Below are 21873 nucleotides of genomic sequence, written 5' to 3' on the forward strand. Positions count from 1 at the left end.
AAGATAGATAGCTAGATCATAGATAAACAGATCATACACTGTAGATACAGTGTAGATACTGTAGATAGATAGATAGATAGATAGATAGATAGATAGATAGATAGATAGATAGATAGATAGATAGATAAATAGATAGATAGATAGACAGATAGACAGATAGACAGATACCGGTACGTAGATCATAGATAGATAGGTAGATAGATAGATATGAAGAGTTTGTTTGCAAAAACCGATAAGTCCATTTTTGAAGATTTTGAAGTACGGTCTCTGTCATAAAGTACAAAATAATATCTTTCAAATGATATATTGGTCACTACATATGAAGGTATAATTTTGAAGTTATGGTCAAAAGAAGCAAAAATTTTCTTATTATTCTCTTTATTTTTCTCGACCTTTAATCGCAAATATCTCCATTTGACAAATATGGACTTATGGTTTTTGCAAACAAACTCTTCATATATAGATAGATCATACAGATAGATAGATAGGTAGACAGACAGATACAATTGCACATTGATAGATCAGTAGAATCAGTAGATAAATAAGCAAGAGGATAGCCTGGGAGCTTGATTGGTAGACTTAGCAACAGACAAGCATGTGGTAGGTAGATGAATAGAGTGATTGACACATAGACAAATCTAAAACTTACCATAAATGTTGCAAAATCATTGCAGAAATCTATATCTACGCAGTGATAACAAATAAACTTGTACACTGTTCAGTCCCTTTGTACTAGGAACAATCATTTTGACCAAATCTTCTACTGCAAGTTATAATATACAGCAATGTAACATGACATTAAATGTATCCCAAGGCGGAGGAAAATGAAACACATGGCAGAAAGGTTACTAACCGTTTGTGTTGAGCTTGGTGTACTCTACGAGGTACGTGTCGATTGGACCGTTCCTGTCCACAGAGATCTCCCAGCTCAACCCTACTGCTGTGGCATTGAACGATGTCACACGGAAATTCCTTGGAGCAGATGGACCTTTGAAAAGCACAACCAAGGAGAAAGATCACAAGCTAGTGAATACTACTACAGTAACTGCTATCGCTGCTGCTACTTATAACCACCCAAACAAATGTAATGATATGTGACAATTTTATGTGATGGTAATTACACTGTATAACAAAATTGTAACAATGTCAAAACAAAACCAAAATACTACAAATACGACTGTACTACTACTTGTGACAATAATGACAAAAATTGTGATGATAATGTATCAACAATAAGACAAGAAGTCAAAAGTTACAGACAGCTTGAATGACACTTAAAAAGGACAAAAGATAATGTGTTATGTAAACAAGAGTGTGTATATCCCCGTGAAAGCATAGTACAACTTCATGCAAGCCAAGAAAAGACTCACAGACAACTACCTTTTTTTAATCACCAATAATATTGAACATATCACATATATTTTTAAAGTGAAAACTGAAGTGTGAATGGCATGAAATGAAAATTTATTGTCATATAACTCTCGTATGGCTACAAACTTGGTAAAATTGATAATCCTAGGATGACTTGCAGTTTGATCTCAAAGTCTTACCAGTGACAGCGGGCGTGGTCACAATCTCCATGGTGCTGGGGGTTTGACCAATCACATTCTTTGCCAGCACCCTGATGTGATACTCTCTGTTCTCCTGCAGACTGTGCAGGGTGTAGGTTTGGTTACCAGGCATCACTTCTAAATTGTCAACATATGTCAGCCATGTTTGCGATGAGCTGGAAATAAAAGGCCATGACAACAAACACATTAAAAAAAGGAGTAGAAATATATTACAAGGAAGTCTACTGTACAATCTGAAAACAAAGACATGTCCAGTGCACAGTAAATGCAGATATGTATATCAATCAATGAATATGTCAATAGATAGATTGGTATATATGCAGATGGATGAATGCATGGATGAACAGACAGAAAAGAGAGATATGAACATGAATACACATACACCTGTAGGTATGTAGATTGTTAATAGGTGATGATATGTTTTGCAGAGAGAAATGTGTTAATATATTATGCATACATACATGAACAAAGCAGGATTATAAACACATTTCTGTTGAAATCATATTGTCCCACCTCAGCTTGTACTGGATCTGGAAGTGCGTCGTGTCGCCGGCGTCTCCTCCGACAGTCCACACGAGATACACTGATGTGGCTGACACCGGTGATGCTGTCAGGATGACTGGCTGTCCAGGTACATCTATGCAAATGAGATCATCAATTGAGCTCTTGATCATCACACAAGATTTGTACATTCAATGGCATATCAGTTCTTACACAATCGACACAATCAATATTTGAAATAAGATCAAAAGGAATGCATGCTTCAAACCACGCTATAATGCAGAGTTGTAGTGACACTGCAACTTATGGTAACTCCCCCCCCCCCCCTCGCTTGGAAATACAGTACAGATGTAATACATGCACTGACAAGTATTCTACACTTCGTCCATGACATGAAATTTGTGATATAATTTACCACCTTCTCTGCAGCACATACACCACATCAAGCTGAAATGAGAGTACATGTGTCTATTACTTGGATCCCATCCCACATTGCTCTGATTTGAATTCCATCAAAAAGAAACTTTTTGGGGGAAGGAGAGGGCGGCTGGATGATGCAATTTCTTCCTGTCATCTTAGCAGACTGTCATCTCATCATATTTTATCATTTGTCTACTTCTTTCCCACATTTTTTTATTTTCCCCATTTATCATCACAGTAACTATCATTGAAATGGTCACTACAAACCATTCCAATGCAGACAAACTGTGCTCGACAGGTGTTTCACCCTGTTAGATTGACTCCAACAAATCAAGGCGACAGAGACTTTTAATGTCACATAAACTTGATGGCTCAAGACTAACATATTAAATCATGAGGTCATTAAAATTCATTGAGTTTAATATCTTTATTGGAGGGTAGATTGGCAAACTGATGTACAACTTCCTGCGTGGTTGTCATTCATTGCTTTCCTAATTTGCTCTTTTACGATGTCGTTAGAAAAGTCAATCCCTTCACCCACCAAAATTTGATTCTTTTCACTCTTTTATTTTTCAGATATCAGCACAAACTTTAAGACCCAATCGTGTGGAAATTCGTGGGTGGTTCGATTGACTGAATCAATCTTCACTTACTGCCGACAGGGGTACGTTCGAAAATCACTAATAGTGCCCGTCAAAGAATATGTGCATTGACTAGCTTCTATAGCTCATTGGTAGCAGTCGACACCTACGTATACCACTATTCTTCAGCTGTGTGTACGTACATACAGGTCAGTGATAAAGCTCTATATAATTTGTTACAAGGATTCTCAAATATATTTAAAGGTGCATGGTCCCAGTGTTTTAGTCAAATGCGTACGCGGGCGCACGGCGCAAGTTTCCCATAGAGACCTATGCTATCTAACTCCTCTTTAGCGCTTACGCTGTGGCCCACTTCCCCCGAGTCCGAAAAAGTCCGATTCACTGTATAGTCAGTGGTCGGATCACAGTTCGGCTCATGATTCGGCTGAGGGGGATGACAGCTTTAGCAAACTTCTTTTGTGATGTCATAATAACAAGCACATATGCACGCACCCTGGCATTACTTCAGACTGCGCGATGCGCAGAGTAGACAACGAAGGCAACGTTACTTAGCAACACCTACGCACTTTACTCTTGATGACAGCTCAACTTCGGTTATCTTCGTATCAATGCTAACGGTGATCAGCAGTATCATCAACAGCGCCCTCTACACTACCGGGACTACAAGTAAGCACCTTTAAGCCGGGCCAGCCTTCCCACCCCATAGTAGCCTCATATTACTGGGCCTTTAAACCATGATACAGCTTTCGAGACAGTGGAAGTTAATATTTTGTATCGCCAAGATAACTTACCTATTACTGTGAGGTAGAATGATTCACGGGCATTCCCCACATCATTGTGTGCCACACAGCTGTACCATCCTATTATGTAGATACACACACAAAATAAATACAGAATAAATACATGGGAAAGTGTCCATATACAGCATGTCACAGTGAAAATGATTAATCACCCAAACATCACACACACACACACATACACACAAACACATCTGTTTACACATTGCATTAATGTCAAATATGTCAAGGTTTCCTCAAAATGTAGAAAAGTTGAATAATATACATCCTCCATGAATCAAAACTAAATAAACATTTGTTACATTGATTAATAGAGAATGATTTCAGTTCAGACAACATACAAGCATACTATACTCTTTAGATCTCTGGATATCTCCCTGATATGTATGACTATGAAAATCACATACTATTAAACACAGATGTAGATACGAATGCTCCTACATTATATTTATATAGTATCACACATTCTGCATGTGAAAAATTTCAAGTTAATGCCCAAAGGTATTTTGTTCAATGGTCACAGCAAAATTTGAAATACAAAATTAGATGTATATGTAGTCAATAAGAAATTGAAATATTCACCTCCAGAGAAACTCATATTGTAAAAGTGGAAATTTTTGCACATTTTGTGCAACCAGAAGCAAACTAAGTGACTCTCTGTTCCACAGTGAGTCAGTTTATGATTTGATGGCTTGTACAAAATAATGTTAGATATCTGAAATTTAAACTTTCCATGATTTATATTCCAATCCAAAACATATTCTCGAACCTTAGCATTAAACTAGTAGACTCACAGAATAGAAGAAAGCCAGGATTAAATTTGCTAATAATGATAGTGTCAGATTTTGACTCCACGATGACACGATTATTTGGTCATGGTTGCGATGTGAACAAACTTTCAAAGATTATACTGAGGAGCATTGCCCTACTTGCAGAAAAAAAAAGGAGAAAAAAAAAAGCAACAGGCCTCTAGTCACGGTTGGCGGAAAAAGGAAAGTGCTTGAGCCCTCAAAATTCACACTTCATTACAACCCCTGGAGAGAGGGAGAGAGAGAGAGAGAGAGAGTAAGAGGGAAAGAGAGAGAAGATGAAGAAGAAGAAGAAGAAAAAGCAACGCAACATCCAGGCTCTTCACAGACAATTTGCCCCTGATCAGCACAACCCAATTAACGCCAGAATCTGCCTTTCCTCCCTGATAGCCTTGTTTGTGCTATAAGTCGTTGGGAGGCTGGCAACACCTAATCGCTACGGGCAACCTGTTGACGGATCGCATTCGCTGGAGAGCTCAATACGTGGGGCGTTTTTTCTTTCCTTTTTCAAACCTTTCCCATGGCCCTCTGAAAGGCTCTTATTTGCATTGACACACTAAATATAAAAAAAAGGGGGGGGGGGAGAGAAGAGAAGAAGAAGAAGAAAAAAAATGACCAGCATTAACCTCTGATTCCAGCCATGCATCAGCTCATTCTCACTGGTTCTATTTCAGGCTTGTTTGAAGTTGTTTTAATTTGTTTTTAACCTTTTCACTGTGACCCCAGTCTCAGAGGCCTCATTTTCACAGAACGAGGAAAAGATCCATTTTTTTTGGACATTTCCTCATCTGCTCACTTCTCTTTTTTTTCCTTCATTCTTTCAGTTCTACCCCTTCCCAATCCTAAAAGTTAAACTCTCCTCAGTTTTGGTGTTATTATAACAGGTAGCAACAGTCTCATTTGAATCAAATGTTGAATGACAATATTATGATCGTAACTTTCCTTTCTAATCTCTTGAATTTGCTTTGGCAAACTCTTACATACTTTTAAATTTGAACTGTAGTTCATGGGGTAGAAACATTATACATACATTGTACATCAGTGGATTTATGCTCACCTCTTTGAATTTACCTGACAGATTACACTAAAGGATTTGAGAAAAAAAAATTACCAAAAATTCACATCAGAAAAATATCGTCATTTTTATCTCTCTTGAATTGATAGCAGTTTGAAACACAACTTTGACACCTGCTGCTTTTCTGACACCCAGTGTTACTACTGAGTGAAATGTCATGGGTTTATGACAGTTTGATAAACTACTAGCATCAGTGCACATTTTATAAAAGGGAATATAGGCAATAGGAGTACAAGTGTCATGAGCACCCAAAGGTGGACCTGTGAGCTATACAAGTAGCCACTATTATCATTAATGGGGTCTTGCAGATTGCGCAAAAGTCAACCCAAAAATACCGGAATCTGAAGGCAAGAAGATTGATTGATTTCTTCTAGTACCCTTTTACACTGTGAGGTTGAGGTTGAGGTTGTTGTTGTTGTTGTTGTTGTTGTTGTTTGTTGTTTTGTTTTGTTCTGGTTGATTTGCTGTACCCTGTAGAAATCCACTCTTTCTTGCAAAATTCTGCTATTTGCCATCTCAAGCCCACTTGCATTGTCTCAATCTCTATGTCCCTCCCACCCTCAAGAATTGATTCCTCTTAAATTTCTTCTTTGTAATTCCCCCCCCCCCCCTCCTAATTTCCATGTCTTTTTTACTCCCCCTCTATCTTGCTTGGTATCTTACTTTCACTTCCCTCAGATTTTGATCAGCTTCCAACACTTCCTCCGGAGAGGGGGACCCAAAAGACAAAAAGGGTAAAAAGAGGGCAAAACTTTTCTGCGGGGGATTCCACTCTTGATTGAGGTTGACTTCATTCAGCGCACATGATGGGGGTGAGAGATAAGGCCCAAGTCATGTAACTCACAGGAAGTATAGACGTTTGTGTGCCGTTGCTCGTTAAGCCTGTCATTACCGCCAGCAAACTGCAGCGCATGGGAGCAGCAATGGTGTTTTGATTTCGTGGTCCGGACGGGGTTAAAGGGGCATGCATGTATTGTGCTCAAGGAAGCTGTGTGTTCTGCATGTCAAAAAGGACAACAATTCTCTCTGTGCCCAGTTCAGCTTGGAATCATGACAATAAGAAATATGTTATTCAAACTAAAATGATAGAAAATAACAACTATATGTAATAACCTAAGAACCTAACATGATAGAAATGTAAAGTTAGATGTTAGATGTTTTTACATTGAACGACATACATGTACACTGTACTTGTAAATCTGTTTTTATACAGACAAGAAAAACAACAAAAAACCATTACACACAGAAATTCTCTCTTCTTAAAGAACAATTTACAGGAACGTTCATCATCTGGTGACACTATTTCAAAGTCCATGTCTGATATGATTGAAGACTCGACATTAAATTGTTCCCTGGTGACCCCTCTGGGCCACTGAAATTTTTAAATCTGAAATTTTGGTAGCATGAAAAAAGAAATGCCATGGCCCAAAAGAAACAGAAAAAAAAAATCAATCAATTTTGAATTCCTGGTGCCCAATCGGCCACCAAAAGATAGCCTTTTTGGAAAATTGGTGGCCAGATATCAATTTTTAGTGGCCCCGAGCCATCAAGCCACCATAAGTGTCAAGCCCTGTATAACGTACACCATGCATAACCAATGAAAGTAAATACTTCAGTGGTGGACTTTCATGGTCCCATAGAAAATCTTGATTGGGTGTATACTTTCAATAAGACAATAAAAGATATAATGCCTCCGGCACCACTTTGTGGCAAAGGCATAAAAAAAACAAAGATGTGTATGTTAAGGTCAGATGCTGAAAGAGGAGCTTCTCAGCCTCAAAAATAATTATAGTCTTAAAAATTCGATGTTTCCACCCCAGCAGATATAATCATAGAAAATCAAACACACAGGAATACTGCTTTTGAGATAAGAGGCTATGAAGAGTTGCTCTGTTTAAAGGTGACTTTGTCAGAAAACACCTAAAACACACATTTTTCAATTCACTAATAAACAACCCGTGTCACATTCTGTGGGCTCTGTGACCCGGGGTCACGTTTACAGTGAGACCTGTTCCACAGCAAAAACAGATACATCACTTGGATACTGCCTACTTTAATTAAGTCCGGCACGCACAATTTCGTATTAGGTTTGGGCAACAAGTGCGAAATGACAGGCACCCACTGACGAAGATGTCACTGATACCAACCATCAATGTGTTGTGAGACCCAACAGCCGCCATGGAACATTTAGACCACGAGACGGCAGCTCGGGACAGGCATGAGTATGCCACACCTCAGATGGAGTCTTAAACTCCATGTGACCGCACAACCTCTCTCCTCACTAATGAAAGGAGATGGCAATATCTTTAACTGATTCCTAAATTGGCAACATCCCTCCCTTCAGATCATACATACATTGTACCAGCCTTTCAAAAACAACGACAACGAAAAAAAACAACAACGTTTCACACTCTTTCCTTCCCCTTCCAACTATGTTTGTAACATTCTGACAAACATCACGCAATCCCTGGGCAGTGGAGCTCTTACACTGCAGCAGAGTGCACCGCTGCAAGACTCCCTATTTTAACGAGCCACCTGTCAGCCAACATGAGTAAGACTATGAACAAAAAAAAATAATAATAGTTGATGAAAGATGATGGTGCTGATGAAAATACTTCAGATACTTATCACTGATAAACTTCGCATACACTGTAGCATTTGATAAGGCCAAAGAGGCACTAGTAAACGCTCACACTACGCTCACTACGTACTGCTTGTGTCTGCGTGGGATACGCATGTCACTGCATCTATTATTCTGCAATTTCACATGATTGCCTTATCCTCATGATGCCAATCAAAAAAGATAAATGTATTTTAAGTGGGTCCAAACAGGCAACTTGTTGTTCATGCATATTGGTATGGATTTCATATTATTTTTGAAGCACCATGAGCACCAAAAGGTGGACCTGTGCACTGTACAAATAGCTGCAATTTTCATTGTTGTTGTTGTTGTTGTAATTATTATCATTATTATTATTATCATTATTATTATTATTATTATTATCATTATTATTATTATTATTGTAATTACCATTATCAAATGTGAAATACAGAAAGGTTCTGGTGTACTTCTACCAAAAAAAAAAAAAAAGAAGCAAAAAAAAAAAGAAAATAAGAATTGAGAAGAAACAAAATATAGTATCCAAATAAATTGGTTGGAATGGATACAGGAGACATCAACACCTTTATTCCACGGTCTAAGAGCGTCAAAGCGTCGTCACCTCGGTCCCTCGGAAGGCCAATGAAAGAAACGCCCCGCGAAAATAATCCTGTTTATGTCTCCATTACTCCCGACAACATATCTGGAGGATCATATTTCAGACGGGTCACCCCTGATTGCCTCCAATCCTTGTCTTCCTGTAAAGAAATATCATGTACCACAGCCCAAGCCCTTAACTCTATAGAGGGGGGAGAGTTCCTTGAGGTGCATAATTACTTGAAATCACATAGGAAAAGACAACAGGGTGTGTGACTTTATGCATTTTGTATGTTTTCTAAAACATGTGCGTGTGTCTGTGTGTGTGTTAGTCCTTAAATGTGGAATCATGTGCCAACTTTCGGGCAAAGATATCCAAGAATCAAATCCTGGAGTATGAGTTATCAGGAGTTCACAGAAATGATATCCACAGGCTCTCGGAAATTGCAATAAAGTAATAAAGCATAAAGACAGGTGACAAGATATACCAACAAGGACTTCCTTCCAATGGGTGTGAACGCAGAAAACGATGGAAATATGAGCACTATACTTCCCACATGCTGACATCACTATGAAAATCAGTTGACTCAAATTCTGAAACATGTCAGTGGGAATATTTCTGGCTCGAAAATATCACATGTTTGGGTGTGATGAAAATCTCACTATCAACACAATCTGACATCATGTGCTGTGAATGTAAAGTATCTTTAGAATAAGTATTATGGGGCAATGTGAGGGGAATATTTTAAGGGTGCAAAGAGTGATTAATGAAGGCAATATACATATTCTCCTCCAGCAGAGATATGTAAAGTGATGATAGCTTGGATAGACCTCAGTGCCAGCAGAGAAGGACTACTTCATAAATCAACAATGTTCTGTGTGTAATAGGTAAACAAAATCAATGACACACGGTGCAAATTTGCCATTTATGGTTTTGTTCACAAATGCTTTTCTAGATTATAATGCCGTATATAGATGTATTAACTTTGACACTCTTTTTGTAATTTTGTTTTTCTGCTCTGTTTTTTTTTCCAAGGGCTTATGCAGCTCCTATCCACTGTAAAGCACAGATACGCACAGAAAGCCTGAACAAGCATTCAACATCGGTCACAATTATACTAAGGAGGTAGAGATATTCCTTAATACAGGTATATCCACAACACACACAAACAATCTCTATGGAGAGTTTTACTCAGCTATTAATAATAATAATAATAATACAATATATTTATAAGGTGCTTAATATGGATGTTTCTAAGTGCACAGTTTACCGGAAAATCAATATTTAGTCCAAAATAATACAAAAATACAAATACAAAAATACAAAAAGAAATGAATACAGTGTATAAATGTGATAAATTAATACTGAAAATCAAAGTCAGTGTGCATCGAAGGGTTCAAGCGTGAAGAAAAATTCAACGATTTGATTCCACAAGTGCTTTGAAACCCTCAAGGCTCACAAGAATCAGCTGGCATGCAAAGTGCTACTGTAAGTGGCTGATAGATCCTTGAATTCTAATTCTAATTGCCAAGAATGTGCAACTTTGTCTCAGCTTAATTCACCTTAATATATAAAGACCATTAATGACTTTAAACATATTTTGTACTTCTTTGATGTTCATTCAGGTTATTCTCCAAAGATCTTGTTGAAAAGTACACTACTGTAAAAGGAGGAATGTTTGCATGCATTTGAATTTCAAGAACCTTGTGAGAGCAAAGATTTGCAAAATTAAGATGCACGCTAAAATTCTTTTCTACACTATATGCCACTGGCATTCAATGCCAGTGGCAATTCGCAAAATTTTCATGACGAGAAAAAGGCTGTCAGTTCTACTTCACGAAAACCTCATACGGAACAAGTGGTGATTATGTTCTGTGTTCTCACCTTCGTCCGCATTGCCCAATGAGTCGATGGTCAGCAGACCGTCCACCGTCACTGTGACCCTCCCACCGGTTGACAGGACATCTTGACCTTTCAGCCAGGTGAACGTGGGGCTCGGGGACCCGGAGGCGGAGCAGGGGATGGACAGGGGGCGGTTCGCGAGGAGCGTCATATTCTGCAGGGGGTCTACCACCGGCTCCACTGTGTGGGTACAATAGATGGGAAGATGATGATATAACTAGTGCGTGCAAAAAATGTTATCTGGCTGGGTAACATACATGCACAGATACTAGAAAAGCACTTAGAGAGCGCAGACCTCTCTGCCAAGCAGCTCATTTCCACCCATTCAAATGCGCTGAGAATTGCCTCATTTCCCACAAATAATCAAAGAAGTCTTGTTCACAAACCTCATGAGCTTTTGCCTGCTCTGCACCATGAGTGCGTGCTCAGTGTGTGTATGCAATCCTCAGATACAATGCACACATAGCTTGAACTCCCTCATTTGTTGACCCAAATTTGCCAAAAAAAAATCCTTGCAAAAATTCATAAAAATTCCTGAATCACTACCAAAATTTGATCATCTCTTCCTTGTGATATTATCAACTATTTCTGTAAATTTGATCCAAATCCGTTCTCAACATTTAAAGCTATTTTGCCAACACACAGACAGACAAACCGACGCCGGCAAAAACAACCTCCTTTGCTGAGGTAATGAGATACCAAATCAGCTTGTAAAAATCGATGGAAAAGTACATTAATAATCAAACTTTCAGATTGCATTAATTCTAACAAATCAAAAGGAAATCTGCAATTGCATTTAAACAGAAAAATCACATTCAGATTACAGTACCACCACTCACCTAGGACATCCAGAAAAGCTTCAGCTGTAATGATACCCTGGGCGTTCTGCGCCACGCAGGCGAACTTTCCGATCATCTCGGGCAGGGCCTTGGCAATGCTCAGCATCCGTCCCTCATCCGACACGTAGCCCCATGATGGTAGAGCGCCACCATTGAAGAGCCAGGAGAGAGTTGGCTCGGGTATTCCCGTTGCGTTGCAGCTAAAGGTGACCACCATGTTCTCTTGTACCGTCTTATTCTGAGGCCTCATCACGAAGGCAGGTACGCCTGTCAGAGAAAAATAAAAAACAACAAAAACCAAAATATAAAATGTAAATTGAGTGATAGGTCAATAAAAAAATGAATCGCGTGAAAATATTGACGTTTCAAGCAATATGTCCTATTACAGTCAATTTACGGAAAAGCATCAAATCTATCCATGATTTCCAAGGGACAGATTGAACCCTCTGGATGATTCAATTCACTATAAAGTGAAAAAAAATGTAAAAATTTCAAAATAAATGAATAAATTGATAAATATGTTCAGGCCTTTACATACAGTACATACTGCACTAAATCATAGAGTAAATCATCATCGTTTCGGTGGAGTAACACAAGAGCGAGAGCAAGAGGCAGTGATGAAAAATGGCAACATTTTTAATGTCAAGTTTGACATCAAAAAGTACCAAAAAGGCACTGATTTCCAAATGGTCACTACGAATGTGATATTCCCCCTTTATGGAGTTACATAAAGTGGAAATTTTCGCATGTGTAGAATTTTTTTGGTGTGGCATGAAACTAGTGCTTTAATAAAAGCACACAATTTTTTTTCTTGTAATACAATGTATGTATTAATATTTTGTCTCTTTGATTCCATGGAATAAAAAATGTGAAATTCATTGTACTCTACTGAGCGCAAAAACAAAAAAAAAATCACTAACATGAAAATTCACGCTTATAGAGTAAAATTTATCTCCCTTGGAGAAAACTGTATCATGTTTAATAGCGTTGCTTTATTTTCTTAGTTTTAGACACTCACTCCACACAGTAAGAGTTCCCTCTGACTCCGCCATTCCAACCCTGTTCTCGCTGCGACATCTGTACATCCCAGCATGCTCCAGCTGCGCCTCCGTCAGGAAGAGTCCCTGATTGGTCAGCACAAAGGACGGGTCCGATGGGTCAAGCTCCAGCACGGCCCCATCCCGAAACCAGGTGACATTAGGGGCGGGGTCACCGATGACCGCACAGGGAATGGTGGTCTGGGACCCCTCGGCCACTGTAACCTCCCCAGGTCCAGATGTAATCTGGGGCGGGACTGTGTGTTGAAGGTATTGTCAAAGATATGGACACATATGTAACAAAATACATAAACAACTCATGAATATTCATGTATTCATTGTGATGTTAAAGGTTGATAACTTTCGCAAATTGGCCACTGGTGTTCAATGCATATAGTGTAGACAAGAACTTTCACATGCATTTTAATTTTGTGAATCTTGGCCTTGCGAAATTCGCGAAATTAAAATGCATGCGAACATTCCTTGTTTTACAGTACTAGCTATTGATCATTATCACCTGGCAAGGACAGCAACAATGAATAATCACTGATAGGTCATTAACCAGTGATGGAAAAGGATGGAAATTCAAATGGTTATTACTTCAATTTTTGCAAATTTCACTCAGATTTTCTTTGATCTGCTGCTTTAATATTATCCTTTAAAACATTTTGTTTGGGGTGCATTACCCTATAAGCAGTCAGACAGTAAGGAAATAGGAATATCTCAATCTTTCATTGAGTTTATTCGATATCCATCTCTCTCTCTCTCTTATAAATATACACCTACATGTAGATTGATAAAGTATTACATCCCTATACAGGACTCCCGTTATAATGAAGTCCTCGGGACCAGCAGTTTCCTCTCATCATATCAAGATCTTGTTATAGCCGAACAAATTGAAAGATGTACAGATTATGATAATTTTGGGTCTTGAATTTGTACTTTGTTGAAATGAAATTTTGCTATTAGAAATGTGTTTGTTATAAAAAGACTGCACTGTGTAGTGTCTGCGGCAGATGCAGCACTACTTTATCAGACAAACACATTCTACATTGAAAATGGGCAATCTAAAATAGTCCACAATTTTTGCTTTGTCTGGTATTAGCAGAGATTTAAATAACCGTAAACCTGATAAGGTCATCAAAACATCAGATTTTAATCAAAATAACATCCTACAAAGTGAGAGTTACTCCTCCTAAGAATCAAATATTGATCCCCCATCCCATCTGGTGTTTATCTGTTTTGTTTTTTTGACAATTCTCTTTTTCTTTTCTTTCTCTTTTAAAGAAGCTTTGAGGTAGAAATAACAGGCTGAAAGCGGATAGGAGGGTTGATCTCAGATTTCCTCCAAGAATGAGTCTGGTACGACGGCAGATTAGCAACGCCATAACAACAAGCAGACGAAGTTTGTCAGCTGTATGGAGAGGAGGACTATTTCCGCTCTGTCACTTGTCTTCTCTTGGCAAAACAAAAAGAAACAAAGAACAGGAAAAAGAATCTACGCTAGAGGAAATGAGGGCTGGGATTTGGTATTGTGCAGCTCTCGTGAAATTTGCAATAACATTCCTAATCCCGTCTTCCAGGCTGATTAGACAACTGTTTAACCAGACAGGTATTATACTTCAGACACATTTGACAATCCATTCTTTGCTGGTGCTGTGTTTGTTTGTTTTTTCTTTACATGGTGTGCATTCCATGACAATGTGTCATCTGTCATCTGTCCATAAAGTCCTTGTGTTTTTGATCAGCAGGTATGCCACAACATTGGATTTTCGTTTATAACACTACACCAGCTGTTAATTTTTTTTTAAAAAAGCAGTACGTGTCACAAAACAAAACAAAATGCACACAAAATCATATTCTCTTTTGATATCAGTAGAATTTTTACTTACAATGTATGAGTAGATATTCCAGAATTTTATTCATTCATGATTTTCATAGGTGGAGTGAGAGGAGGAAGGTATGTGAGAAAGATGATGTTTGCTTGTTTATTTCACATTATGGGAAGTCCGGCAGATACTGTATACGCTGTTATTTTCGCGAATGACAAGGCCATAGACATTTTCGTGAGATGCTGTTTTCGCGAATTGATGCCGACGCTTACCTTAATGCACTGTTAACAGGGCGCATGGAGCCATTTTCGCCTGTTGTTAAATGCGCGATCCAACTGTGATTTACGAAAATTGCGAAAATTGAACCCTCGCGAAAATAACAGCTTATACAGTATTGATCATTTCATATTCAAACTGTATAAGAATTTAACCCATTCCATACTGAATTCTGAAATGCCCATAGACTTTAATACACAGGCCATCAGGTTCCCGTGCGGAATGGGTTAAGTATCACATCTGTATTATTCCAGAAATGTGGCAAAATCAGTAAGGTCAGTAACATTGGTAAGGTGAATCCACATATATCTGAGCTCTCCGTTCTCTCTCTTCTTTTAATACAAAGTTTTGTGTGACTTTTCACTTTTTAATTCTCCAGTCCACTCTATTTTTTGGTGATGAAAGTCAGCACCCAAAGAACGACCCAAAGTATTATGTACATCTAATCGTGATGGCACAAAACTGCTGCAAAGTACCAACCATTATGTCACCTCATTAGATTTTTGGTTGGGTACGCGTCTTCATGACATTAGATTAGATGGGGAAGGGTGAAGGTGCTCTTCAGAAAGTCTTGGAAGACTATATGAGCAGCTAATGACTGGCTTGATTCATAACAAGTGAGTGATTCATTCGCCGATGATACACGGGAGAATGGTTTTGGAGTCATGATTGCCTCCGATTCACGCGAACAAGAGCATCACATACCACAACGAGAAAAAAGAAATCAGAACAATGGCTCATGGGTGACTCACTCAGTACGTTGACGAACGCGGATGCTGTGTCGGTACCATAGGAGTTGCTCGCCTCACAACTGTAGGTCCCTTCATCGATGGCGACAACGCTCCTGATGTGGAGTAGCCCATTCGAACTGGTGTGTAGAAGAGGTAAGAACACAATGTGGCTTTGAAATGGTAGTGATTTCACTAAACATTACAGAAATCAATGTAAATATTGGTTGTAATAGTAAGACAGAAATGCATGCAAGAAATGCCACAGCACTCCACAACTAATGAAATTACAGAAAGAAAACATAACCCTCCTGGTGTGAATTGGTCTGGCTAGAACCAGATGCAGAATTTAGTATTCCAATAATTATTACTTTTTCTTGATATTATCACATATATTGGCAAACAATTAAAATACTGACCTGGACGATAGACAAATGTCTAGGGAGAAAGCTCACAGTATAAAAATATGTTCTTTTACTGGTGTTTCACTCAGATCTCTGTGATACATTGTATATAATATCTATCTAACAGTACTATTATCATTCACTTTGCAATTCAGAGATTACATCATGTAAAAAAGTTTCTACGCAAAAGCCCTCCAGATCTGTTGTATTTATCATGGAGGGCAAATAAAAGTTGTCAGTAGCTAAGTGACACACAGCACAACAAGAGCACTAATTGAAGACGAGTGTTCTCCTTCCGTGGGTAATCAACCATGAAGCTATGGACATCCTGTGATTTGCTGCCAGCTTTCAAAAGTTCTGCACTTCTCCCCTCCCCCCCCCCCCCCATCCCTACATATGTCTTCATGACTACACGTTGTACCCTACAAGGAGCGTAGTCATGAAGTTTCGCTTTGACAAAGATACAATCAAAACAAAGACAATAAAACAATGACAGTGTTGCCAATTTCAGCCACAAAAGACCTATACTCATGAGACAAATCCCAGATATGGTTGGAAATGAAAACTACCTGGAGGCCATGACACATAAGGAGTTAAACTACATGATACCCTTGTCGTGTTAAGTGGTCATTTTTTCTTTCCTATTATTTGCCCTTCTTTTTGCTTTATGTTATTTCCAACTTAAAAAAAAATGATATTCAAAGACTGAGTCTCCATTATAAAAAAATAACATAATGCATAGTTTCTTTCTTTAAACAAAAAAAGGAAATTAATAATTATTATATGAAGAAATTTTTATACCCTTGCAATCCAGAAAGTATGGAGTTGTAATAACTCAGCCCATGACTGTTTATGAAGAGTGGGATCATGACAATGATTAATCATCAATTGAAAATACAATATCTACAATATTTTTGGTTACTGAAAAAGCATTGATGTAATTGTGATGACATCACTACAAATCACTGTAATTAAGATGATTGAAAGGTGGTTGAAACCAATATCATTATTCATGGGAATCAAAAGAATAATTGAAATTCCATCATTTTTTTTTTGTGTGTGAGTTTGATATTAATCAAACATCAACCGTCATGTTTGTTTGCCTTTATTCCGTCAATCAGTCAACTTTAACATGTGAGTGGATTTTCCCTTCAAATACATTCAGGTCTTTGTTTAATTTATTTTTCTTGTTTGTTATGTTTTCTGTATAGTAACACTTTTTCTTGGTGATCGAGGCCTGCCAGTGAACAGAACTTTCAGAGTGGGAGAAAGCCATATTTTACACACAAAGGAGTAAAAACCTGCACTTAATTTTCAAGGTAATTGGCCAACACAAAGCATGGATGGCCTGTTATTGTCTTGGGGACAATCTGTGATTCCTGCTCACAACTGGAGCGTCTGACCAGGAAATTCTTTATAATTGGAGGAACACGGGACCAGGGCGATTGGGGGGGGGGGGGGGGGATATGTGCTGGCAGGTGGAGTGGAGGAGAATATGCGTGACTTGTGACACCAGTTTGACACATGATAGAAAAAGACCAACTAGATCTGCAATATTTGCCATTGAGAGTACACATGTATAGGCCTGTTCACACACAGCACACACACACACACCCAAAAATAATGGTTTTCACATTTTATATCAGTTTTTGAAATGGACTGCAAAAACTTGTAATCCTTGTGTGTGAACACACACACACACACAAAATCAGTGATTATCACATTGTAATGTGAAAATCAGACGTCCATCTTGGTTTTCATGGAAGCCCTTGCAATAATTTGCCTCTTGAATGCAGTGTGTTTGAATGGCAAGCAACTAAAATTCATTATTTCAATTTCATGACCTATAACTTGACACATTATTAAAAGTCTGGAGTGTGGGTGCCTTGGGGTCATGCTCTGGTCAGCTGGGTCATTAGTAATGCACAATTCAGAAATTTACAGTGCTTTGCTTGGAGCCGAGTGAATTGAGTATATGAATATAAGAACGACCCAAGTCCAATTTTTGGCCAAATTCAGTTTGACATGGGAAATTGTAGCTTATGCATGGACTCATCTTGTGTATAAATGATAAATCCTAATTACCCCCAGAAGTGCCTGAAATAAATGAGTTAAATCTTATATGAATGTAAGAATGAAGGACTTGGGTCATTCTTACATTCATATCATAGCGCCCTCTCTCGTCCTTCTCTCATCTCTATAGCAGAATATCATGTATATGAATCAAAGAACGACCCAAGTCCATCACACAAAATGGCCTCTCCACAATTAATGTTAATGTTAATTGTCATAATAATATATGTTCTAGTTTGTATATACAATGTTGCCTTCCCATCACAGTTAAATAGAATATTATTGGACAAACAAAAAAGATATGAAGGTTTTTTTAGTTTACTCGAAATGGTCTTCCATGGACTTGGGTCGTTCTTATATTCATATACTCAATTGTTTCCTTCAATCATGTTTTTCATCATAATCCTAAAAACCAACAGTTCTACATCTATAGTGCTACATTTAGCATGCATCTTTTTTTCCCCTAATGTCTGATTATTGTCTTACAATTAAGCCTGGGATCCGTTAACCCGTTGAGGACGAGTTCTGAGTGTACTCGGGCAGGTCTCTATGGGAAACGCGTGTTGTGGCAAAATCAAACCGTCCTCAACGGGTTAATTAATCAGCTTCTAAAAAAATGTTCTCAACCATGAGCTCTATCTGAAGCTTCCACGACGCAGAAAAGGAAAACAGAGAAATGCCCATTCATGCCAGCTATATCTCACTGGACACATTGGTGATGCATAAAATTCCTCACTCATCTGACATGCAATGAATAACAGGAAGTAGGTGAAATGCCCACTAAGACTTCCTAACGTCTCCAGATTTCAGCGAAGCGCCAGGACAGACTTTTAAAGCCTCATATATTAAAGTCTGAGACATACATTTACAGACCAAGTACCACGCATACATGCACCATGTTAAAAAAATGTAACATTCGCAACTACTCAGATATGCAACAAAACAAAAGGACATATTGCATTCATTGTCATCATACTTACAGTACATCGTCATATTGGGGTAATCAGTACACGTTTAAAATATGTTCATTCCACTATGCTGTATAGTTTTTGACAGTACTACATTATGGCTATAAAAGCTGTCTTTAGTCTTTAGAACAACTCATAAGCACTGACCCCATCTTTCCAAATGTCTTTGCTTTAAAGAAGAACTATTACGGTTGTATGGTTATGAAGATCATAACACCAGTCACCATCAGCATCATCATCACTTTATTATTACCAGAATTTATCATTATTATAATTATCATTGTCTTAGATATTATCATCATTGATTGGCAGTAGTTAAATGGTTATTGCACTAATATCGGTTCCGTGACATTCGCTCGTGCAACAATTGCTCCCATGAAATATCTGCTCACTAAACCAAACATAAAACCTACCCACAAACATAATCCTAGCCCTAATCCTAATCCTCACACCAAACTAAACCTCCAACCCTATCACAACCTTAATCCTAACCCTAAGTCCTTGGAGAAAATAAGACCGGAGCAAATGTTGTGCCACCATTAATATTAGTATGAATACAATTTTAATCAAAATCATTAAAATGAGCATGATTACTCAGGGTGGTCCACAACTTGAAATTTTAGCATGTTGCAGGGGGAAAAAAGTGATATTGCGCATGAAAGTATGTGTGCGAAGCGCACATCACGAGCGCGAAGCGCGAAGTCCCTTGCGGCCGGGGTCCAGGGCCCGCTTAAGGGCCCTGGAAGCTCTGGGGTTCTAGATGCTCTCTGGTGCTATCTTAGCCTTATTTTGAACACTTTGATCACCATGATCACTCTGCAATGCCAGGATAAAAATCATTAATATTTGAAAAATTATGTTTAATTGTTTGATTATGACATAAGATTTTAAATTGTTCTTGAAATGTTAATATATCGTCCTACTCCTTACTCATAAGACCTTTTGAATATATCTTGAATAGATATACTCCTCAATGGGGATGCTATGATAAATGACAAGGACATCTTGAACTTGTACTACAGTACAGCACACTGACTGTCTTTAATATTATTTACTTTCAGTTTCACCAGGGAGGAGCCACCTCCCTGGTTTCACATTGAAATGCCAAGATAACTGTGTACTCACAAAGTAGATGAGATGAGTGTAGAAAAGTGAGAACTGCACTTTTGCAGCCTACTGGTAAACAGACGTTTAGTTAACTTGAATGACATTTAACAAAAACTCAGATCTAGATAATTCTATCCACAATAAGCCTTTCCAGAGAGAAATTAGATTTCCAAAGTACAGAGCTGCCAACCTTTGGAAGCAAAAATTAGTACTCAGCAGCTGCAAAATTCGTATTTTCCCACCAGAATTCATATTTTTTCAATCTCCTTTTTTTTTCTTTTTTGCTATTTTGAATTAAACTTGTCAACTTATGAGGCCTACAGGCTCTAAACATAACGTTATGACACATGCCGAAGGATCGAGCTGGTCACCAGCACGATAAAGATGCCAAACTACGCAATGTTCAGCGTTGATTGATTGCTTTCTCGCAATGAATGTGTACAAGTGCAAGTACAACTGTATGTACCTCCAAAAACTTGCTGGGCTGATTATGGAAGCTTCCACTATCTAGCAGGGGACGGGGAATGCTTTCATCTTCTCAAGAGAGCTTCTGTGTGAGCGGATGCAAAACTCTGTTCTGTGTTTCCAATTATTGTTTACTATTTAAACATAATCATGCGTTGTTTTCAGGCTTTTTTATTTTATTGGATTTTAAATATCAGTATTTTCAGAAGTATTCCAATTCCTTTTCCCCTGACTGGAATCGGAAATTCTGCTATAACGATGATCGCAAAATGCCGCGCTGTGTGTGGAAGCGCCGATGCAAACACGTGGCTTCACGTTCAAAATGAAATGGTGCTAGACGGGTTCTCCAGCACTTACCGAAACTTAGTTTTCACTTTAAAGGAATGCGCCATGTGCTCGATCCTGCCTGTAAGAGGTTACTGCAAGTTCGATGGATCGAATGCGCCATAGCTGAGCTGAGCTGAATGGCTTGTTTACGGTAAACATGCAGTTTACGTTCGATACGAAGAAATCATTACGCCTTTCACGAGAGAAAAACACACAAAACAAACAAACAAACAAACAAACAAACAAAATACACCCACGAACGAATGTTGATAGCCAAAACTTTGAAAAGTAATAAGCAGTTTTGATGAGCGTGAACTGGAATTAATTGTCATTACACGTTGTATTAAACCAGGTGATGACTGCATCTCACTGGACCTACAATTGTACTCGTAGTGAATTTGTCTGGTCATACGAGACCTTTAATTCATGTATTTCTGTGATTGCATTTTTAATTGACTGAATAATCAATCCTTTTTTTATTGTTCAGGGAACATTAGATATTCGATCAAGTACACTATAATCGACTGTTCGATGTTTCCTACTATGCGCCAAAAGAAAGGCTATAGAAATAGAATCATGATATCTTTGCAATGATTCCTTTAATTCAACTAATGAGCTGGTTCTTCGATGGATATTTCCAGGATATTTACACGCTGTTTATTCCAGTGCGCGCATTCTTTCGTCTGGCACGCACCTGGGTGTGGCACCTGCTTTTGTGGAAATTTCCACAAGGGAGAGGGGTGGGGTGTCAAGTTTCTTCTAGCCGAAGAGACTGCATACACGATCTCTTCGCTTTTATTTATTGTCATTCGTGCTTTCCCCTTATTCTTTGCTGATATTGAACATTTAGATTGAACTTTACGAAGGTTGCTATAGCACGTGGTTCTTTTTGTTGTGAGGTGTATGTAATTTCTTTTTTTATCATTCTTGAGAGGGGAAAGGA

General features: G+C 38.3%; 1 protein-coding gene across 1 annotated transcript in view; it reads right to left on the reverse strand.

The window, feature by feature from the left end:
- Nucleotides 1-21873, reverse strand: part of LOC139742804 (contactin-2-like) — a 116596-nt gene that overhangs the window by 23320 nt on the left and 71403 nt on the right. The window contains exons 10-17 of the mRNA XM_071653321.1: nt 15611-15726; nt 12732-13007; nt 11714-11980; nt 10857-11054; nt 3886-3954; nt 2085-2208; nt 1551-1726; nt 854-988 (exon numbers count right to left, since the gene is read on the reverse strand). Of these exons, the coding sequence (XP_071509422.1) occupies nt 854-988; nt 1551-1726; nt 2085-2208; nt 3886-3954; nt 10857-11054; nt 11714-11980; nt 12732-13007; nt 15611-15726 (1361 nt within the window). The remainder of the gene's footprint in view (nt 1-853; nt 989-1550; nt 1727-2084; nt 2209-3885; nt 3955-10856; nt 11055-11713; nt 11981-12731; nt 13008-15610; nt 15727-21873) is intronic.

This window comes from Diadema antillarum, unplaced genomic scaffold (assembly GCF_040938485.1).
Source record: "Diadema antillarum isolate AM-2024a unplaced genomic scaffold, OU_Dant_1.0 scf00000033, whole genome shotgun sequence".
Lineage (NCBI taxonomy): Eukaryota > Metazoa > Echinodermata > Echinoidea > Diadematoida > Diadematidae > Diadema > Diadema antillarum.